The sequence below is a fragment of the Nerophis lumbriciformis genome, linkage group LG12 (assembly GCF_033978685.3).
Source record: "Nerophis lumbriciformis linkage group LG12, RoL_Nlum_v2.1, whole genome shotgun sequence".
In the NCBI taxonomy this organism is placed as follows: Eukaryota; Metazoa; Chordata; class Actinopteri; order Syngnathiformes; family Syngnathidae; genus Nerophis; species Nerophis lumbriciformis.
In genome coordinates, this window is record NC_084559.2 from 29,981,128 (window position 1) to 29,989,126 (window position 7,999).

The following is a 7,999-nucleotide window of genomic DNA, read 5'->3' on the forward strand; positions in this document are numbered from 1 at the left end:
ACTCTTGAACGCATCATCATAATAATAATCCCTAAATGACCGACAGTTCCGCGATCTACGTTTCATAATTTCATAATTTGCAGGTTGAAGTGGTTGAACTGGGACGCTACACAAGGCGGAACTAGGAAGAACAAAAGCAAAAAACAATGCTCCAAATTCTTGGTGACGTTAAGTGTTTCCAGTGACTCTCCTTTATAAAGCGCCGAGGGACACCTGCGCTCCACACTTGCACGCATTAGTGCTTCGTGGCAGGTTCTCTTCGCTTTTTATGTTCATCTTTTTCATTTTTATGTGAGTTTGTGGAATATAATCTTTGACTTTCCCAAAATGTTTCGGCATTTATGCCTCTTGCTTGCAGTGCTTTGGCTGCAAGTGAATGCTCGTAAGTACAAACACATTTTACTGTGTACATTTTACACTGCTTTACAGTATTCTCATCCCGAGCAATGTTGAATGACTGTGGACGTGGGTCGGCACCGAGTCCCCATCTTCATTGCAGGATGCTTTACATATATCATTATTATAATATTTGCTTTTAGAACAAGTGAGCAGGGAGGAAATTCAAAGAGCTGTCAACGCTGCCATCACCAAAGTGGACTCTGCATATGAATATTCAAGACAAGAGTGAGTTTACGCTTTTTTTTCTATTGAAGAAAGAAATTAACTCGAAGACAAATAATTGATATGCTTATTTTTTTAAATAAATACATCTCATTTATTGTAATTCTTTTCAAATGTTTTTGATACTATTATTATTAACTTTCCTAGCATTGTATCTTCAGAGAAGTGTCTGTAATATATACATACATTAATACATTATATATATATATATATATATATATATATATATATATATATATATATATATATATATATACACATATATATATATATAAATATATATATATATATATATATATATAAATATATATATATATATATATATATATATATATATATATATATATATATATATATATATATATATATATATATAGTCGGTTTCTGTGGTTTATCCGTTATACAGTGCACAATACCGTGGTAGAGCAGAATATACGTTAGGTCAGGAAAAAACACAGAGGCTATTTCATCCCTACAAGCTTGTTTTGCAGGTGTCCCTGCTCTTCAGGGGATTTTGAAGATGGTGTCCTTGCTCTTCAAAATCCCCTGAGAGCAGGGACACCATCTTCAAAATCCCCTGAAGAGCAGGGACACCTGCAAAACAAGCTTGCAAGGATGAAATAGCCTCTGTAATTTTTCCTAACCTAACGTATAAATATATATATACATATATATATTTTATTTTTATTTTTATTTTTATTTTTATTTTTATTTTTATTTTTATTTTTATTTTTATTTTTATTTTTATTTTTTATTTTTTTCTAGATCATCCCTAACAATATTGCTGTGCACCAGAGCAACTAGTAAAAACTCAAAACAAACAGCAGTACAATAAGAAGAAGTGATTAAATAAGTAATTAAAAACAAATGTTACCTGCAATTTGGGGTTCTCGGCAGAATTTTATTTGTTATTTGTTCACACTTTTTCCATTAATGTGAAACATTTTTTGTACTTTTTTACTTTAAAAAAATGTCATGCATCGTTTGTGCTAAAACAAATTCATGGGAAATATATTGTTCCCTCGTTATTTCTTTTAGTGCAAAAATAACAATTTCAACGTCATTACATTACATTTATAGACCTCGCTACCTCAAACGGAATTTGAAACTTGTAGCTTATGCCTTGCCAAACTAGCACTAATGCTGTGCGCCACAGGAGCTACTGGAAGAACGAGGGGAAATCTGCCATTATATTCTTCTCAGTTACAAAGCAGGAAGGGGCTAGGAATCAATTTATAATGAAAGTTCTTATGAAGGGCCCTGTCATTCATTAATTGACATGTTATATGCGCTCCTTTACGCCCACAAATTGTGTGTTCTGCGTACGGGGTGGAGAGGCCCTAATTCTGTGTCAATAAAAACAATTTCATTCCATAAAATCATCATTTCACTGTGTCAAAAAGCAAATTGTATACTCTTTGGCAAATAAAAGTGTTTTAAGATAGCTTTAAAATAATTATTTGAATGTGTGCAGAGGTCGACTGTTCCATAGATTTGACAAAACAGTTTGTTAAACTATTATACCTCAGCTCTTGAAGTTGATGTCTTTAGAATGTTCTGGTTAAGTGTTCAGACTTTGCATTGTCATATGGCACCGGTTGATGCCCCCGACAGGTGCCTTGAGCGTGTCAAACGGAACTCAGCCAGACCTCAGGATGTGTTGCGCGTTCTCAAGCAGCCTATGGGAGTCACCCGTGAGATAGCCCGATCTTCTGATTACATGAACAATGCACTGGATATTATCAAAAGATCGGCGGAAAGACGTCAGAGACGTTCGCTCAACGCAACCGGTGAGTGGGGGTACAACACCAAGTATCAATAAGACCCTGTCAATGGTACCCTGTTAATCACTGGTGATTTGTGTGTGTTGTCAGATCTGCTGTCTGAGGAGGATTTGGAGTTCGTTTCAGATCTGACAGGCTGCGCACCTCGACAACGCGACCCCTCTTGCAGGACAACACCCAACGTTGACGTCTTTCGTACCATAACCGGCGTCTGCAACAACAAGTAATATCTCTCTTCCGGGCTGTTTTCCCCGTCCCAAGTTTTGGTTTTTCGTAATTAATTAGCTAATCCCACTTGCCTGCAGGCATAAACCCCGATTGGGAGCCTCAAACATTCCCTTTGCACGCTTCCTGCCTGCTGAGTACCAGGATGGACTCACTGTGCCTCGGGGGTTTGAGCCTGAGAAGCTCAACGGCTTCGTTCTTCCTAAGGTATACCATCATTCATTTTAGCTTAGATTGAGGTCATCTATGTGAAATTTTGAGTTAAATAATATCCTCCATCAGGTCCGAGAGGTGTCCAATCGTGTTCTGACCACACCAATCGCTAATGTGGTGAACGACCAGGAATTTACTCACCTCTTGACCGCCTTTGGACAGTGGATGGACCACGACCTGACTCTCACACCTCATTCTCCGGTCATCCGTTCGTTCAGTAACGGCATTGACTGTGACGAGAGCTGCGAGCGCACCGAACCTTGCTTCCCCATCGAGGTCATTGTCTCAACATTGTCCTCCAAAAAGAAAACATCAAAAACACATCCTCACAAACTCACACATTGTCCTCTAAACAGATTCCCAAGAATGGTCCACGTTTCGGCTCCCAGGAGTGCATCGCCTTCTTCCGCTCGAGTACCACGTGTGGGACTGGCCCCACAGGCTCCATCTTTGGCGCAGCCAACGTGCGGCAACAGTTGAACGCCCTCACATCATACATTGACGCGAATCAGGTGTATGGCTCAGAAGATGCCAAAGCAAAGGCTCTACGCAACCTTGACACGGATGAGGGTTTGCTGAAGGTCAATACAGAGTTCACTGACAAAGGCCGAGAATTGCTGCCCTTCACCACTATGGGAGCCAACTTGTGTGCAACCCGAGCCCGGATCACCAACGACCCCGAAGCCCAGGAAGTGCTTTGCTTTCTATCAGGTGAGTAACAGATGTGTTGATCGTAACAGAATCCATCTGACTTCATGTTAACTTTGAAGGGGATGAACGCACCAATGAGAACATTTTTTTGACCTCACTTCACACGCTCTTCTTGCGGGAGCACAACCGACTGGCTCGAGCCCTGCGACAACTAAATCCAAAGTGGAATGGAGAGAGAATCTACCAAGAAGCACGCAAAATCAATGGAGCATATTTACAGGTGAGAACGAGACTCAGCCGCATAAATAATAATCAAGTGCAAATTAATATTGTTGTTGTCTTCCAGATTATCACATTCAGAGACTTCTTGAAGCTCATCGTCGGTCCAGAAGTAATATCCAAGAAGTTGTCCACCTACCCCGGCTATGATAAGACCGTGGACCCTACTGTCTCCAATGCATTCGGAGCAGCTGCCTTTCGCTTTGGCCACTCTATGATTCAACCCTTCGTATTCCGGCTTGACGGTAGTTACGAGGAACACCCGGTGTTCCCCTCTCCATTGCTGCACACAGCCTTGAACACACCATGGAGGGTTGTTTTTGAAGGTAGAGCCACATCTGTAGCTGTTTTACCCTACCCTGCGTAACACACTTCAATCATTTCAGGTGGTATAGACCTTCTCTTGAGGGGGCAACTGGGTCGGCCGGCTAAGTTGAATGTCCAGGAGGCCGTCATTACGGATGAACTGAGAGACATGCTGTTTAAATTCTCCTTTGAGTTTGCACTTGATCTGGCCTCTCTCAATATGCAGCGTGGCCGAGACCATGGCATCCCAGGTATTCATTTATTCTTTTTGCACACAGTGCATCGTCTCCAGAGTGTTTTTCATCTTTACCCTTTCTCAGGATACAACAAATGGCGTAAGTTCTGTGGTCTGTCACAACCTCAAAATGAGACAGAGTTGGCTAAAGTGCTGAAAAACGACGACTTGGCCAAGAAGCTGATAGAGCTGTATGGCACGCCTGATAACATCGATCTATGGCTCGGAGGAATAGTAGAACCTCTTGTGTCCGGAGGAAGAGTTGGTCCCCTATTTGCCTGCCTGATTGGAACTCAGTTCAGCAAGGTTCGCGAGGGAGACAGGTATGAAAAATGTTTAGGCTGCTCTCTCTTACAAACTCAGTTTTGATATCAAAAGTTGTTTTTAGATTTTGGTGGGAGAACGAAGGAGTATTCACCAAGGCCCAGAGAGCCGCTTTGTTGGCAACGTCATTTTCCCGCATCGTCTGTGACAACACTGGTGTGATTGAAGTTCCAAAAAATCCCTTCCTGTTCCGACCACGAGGTTCCGGTTACACCAAATGTGCTGACATCCCTTCACTGGACCTCACTCCATGGCAGGAGGATGGTGAGTCCTACCACTGAAATCTATTGGACGAAATTAATGTTAATGGCTTTGTGTTTTGGAATGACTGACTTCCTTATTCTTCATTATATGTGTTATAGAACATGGATCTTTCCCTAAACCAGGTATGTAAAGCACAGAACTACCTTTTCTAACATACACTTGTAATCAAATTATGAGATTATTTGGAATGATTTACATTACGTTTTGCCAGTATGATATACTGTACGTATATAAAATACTAATTTCCGCATCAACTTTCTTTTTTGTTACATAACCGACTCCTTACCCACCAGGTAAATCCAACAATTTGTGGGGGATTCTAAAATATATTCTTACATCTAACAATAACAGTGCAAACATTTGTATTTTGAAATACTAATTTAATTTCCCATCTTTAATTTACCTGCTGTATGGGCTATTCAACTACCGGTACTACTACTACTACTCCTTACCCACCAGGTATATCCAACCTATTTTGGGGTTTCTAAAATCTATTCTTACATCTAACAATAACAGTGCTAATATTTGTATTTTGAAATACTAATTCAATTTCCCATCTTTAATTTACATTTTATATAGGCTATTCAACTACTACTACTACTACCCCTTACCCACCAGTTAAATCCAACTTATTTTGGGGGTTCTTAAATGTATTTTAACATCTAACAATGTTGCAAATATTAGTATTTTGAAATACTTGTTTGATTTTCAATCTTTATTTGTTGTGTTTAATAGGCGATTCAAACATGACTACCCCCTCCGCACCAGGTAAATCCAACTTTTTCTGAAATCTGTTCATATAACACACAATATATTGTGCGAATACTTTTGTTTCATACTTGGTTTGGGTGTCTAAATTCGATAGTGATTTTGGATATCTGCCCGATACCAGCAAAAAACTGAAACAATGGGATGGTATCGGCTTGCATCTTAAAACTCAGATACAAGAAGTCCTGCAACATAAATAAGTCTCAAATAATTATAGTTGCATGTTACTTACACATACAAAGTCTCCAAAGCAGAAGCGTCTCAGAAAGTATCCAGTGACAAAGGTGTCCGCGTCATTCACCTTACTGTGTCATGTGTCTAATTTAGTGAATTGTTGTGACGAATAGGTGTCGCAAAAACAAATTTATGCTCCACTTCAAAAGCAAACATCTGTCCTATGGTTAGTGTTTTTTTTATACCTGCCATTGTTCTCTGAGTAACTTTATTGCCATTGTCATTCTATCATTCCACAGTATAAAATTATAGAAGTGTGTAGGATAGACGCGAGCCCAGTGATTCTCCAACTGTGGTTCATCTAGTGGTACGCCAAAGAACCACTTAATTATGTGCAAAATAACCTTGTTTGATTTATTATTTAAGTACGGTGTTTTATTTTCTTATGTACTCAAACACAGTGTTACTGTTCGAAATGTGTGTATTGTTACAGTGGCCAAAATGATTAAATACAATTGTCAAATGAAACTTTTGCTGTGTTTTTAATGAATACTTAGGCCTATTACGCTACTTTATTTTAATGTTGGTCATTGTGGTGGTACTTGGGGATCCAACTGGTTTCTGGGACGGTATTTGGTGAAAAAGGTTTAAGAACCACTGCTCTAGCTTATTCTAAAGTCTAGTTATTTACTTTTATCATTTTGTAGTGTGGAATGGTAGAAAAGGCTTGATCAAATGACATTACTCAAAGAACAATGGTCGGTATTTAAAACAGTGACAGATTTACTATGTACGATGATTCGGACTGATATATCGGATTATTGTTGATATCGGCCAATACACAAGGTTCCAATATCGTATTGGGAGTGAGAAATATATTTTGGGACACACCTAGTACATCTAGTACTTGGGTATGGAAATAACCTCCTGGTTCTCCACCTAATATATTTCAGAAACCCCCAAACCCTATGGACACCCTGGACCTCCTGGACCTCCTGGACCCCCAGGGCCACAGGGTGAGTCAGACATAACAATACCACTGATATCACAGTGGCAAAGATCTGAACTTTCTAAGGCCAAATGGTATTTATATATACATTTTTTTCAGGACCACCTGGCCCCTCAAGCCCCTCCGGATCCTCCAGATCCTCCAGCTATCATGTGGCCTACTCTGTGAGACTAGGCAACAACTACCCCAGTCCTGGTGTGCCAATACCATTCCGCGAGACCATCTACAATGGACAGAACAGCTATGACACCAACAGTGGCAAATTTACATGCCCATATGCCGGGGTGTACGAATTCCAATTCCACTGTACCATCTATGACCACGCGGCCAGTGTGGACCTGTTGCGCAATGGAGAGTTGATCCTGCATTCATTCACTACCAGGCAAGACGGTTACATCACAGCCAGTGGAAGCACGTACCTCTCGCTGGGAGTAGGAGATGAGGTATGGCTTGTGGCCAACTACGGTGGCAATGGTCTGACCAGAGACAGCTACTTCTCAGGGCATCTGATCTTTACTGAGTAGTAGAGCTGTAGTCAAAACAAAGCACTCTTGTACAGTCCGGAAAAAATAAACATGCACACCTCAATAAATACAGTTAGAGAAGAATTGATCCACCATCACAAGTTGTTACAAAATAGGAATTATGTGACCATGTGGGAGTGCACAAACGAAGAGCCGTGTAAACGATATAAATATAAACTACAATACCAGACTCCGGGAAAAAAATAGTATGAAGTTATCACTTTTTATTTTTTGTAATTATTTCTGCCTTTTTAAATCTTTTTCTTGTCCCAGCCTTCACGCTGTTTATTTAACCGTCATTAAGATATACTATTGGAGCTTCTTGAATAAAAGCAAACGTTTCCTGATTTCTTGTGAGTTGGATTTAATTGAAGACATACCAATAAAGAACACATAATCAAGCACGCTTCATGGTGTGCCACTTACAGTGACAAAGATTTTTATTGATCTTTCAGTAAGATATGTACATGGTAATTGTTATATATTGTATATATTATATAAAAATATAATATAATATAATATATCACTATATATCATATACTGTATATATAATATGTAAATATTAGATATATGTTATATTTTATATTGCTACTACAGTACATTTTTTGTCTACTTTATACCT

General features: G+C 39.4%; 1 protein-coding gene across 1 annotated transcript; it reads left to right on the plus strand.

Annotated features, from left to right (window-relative positions):
- The first annotated feature begins 214 nt into the window (after positions 1–214).
- On the plus strand, positions 215–7,724 carry LOC133623212 (eosinophil peroxidase-like). Its single transcript, XM_061986302.1, has 16 exons — positions 215–382; positions 540–624; positions 2,236–2,411; positions 2,496–2,628; positions 2,711–2,837; positions 2,913–3,119; positions 3,200–3,554; positions 3,614–3,774; positions 3,841–4,099; positions 4,160–4,330; positions 4,400–4,637; positions 4,703–4,902; positions 5,001–5,024; positions 5,638–5,670; positions 6,798–6,860; positions 6,953–7,724. Exons 1-16 carry the CDS (start codon positions 328–330, stop codon positions 7,375–7,377), a joined length of 2,712 nt encoding a protein of 903 aa, XP_061842286.1. The 5' UTR covers positions 215–327; the 3' UTR covers positions 7,378–7,724.
- Positions 7,725–7,999: the final 275 nt, after the last annotated feature.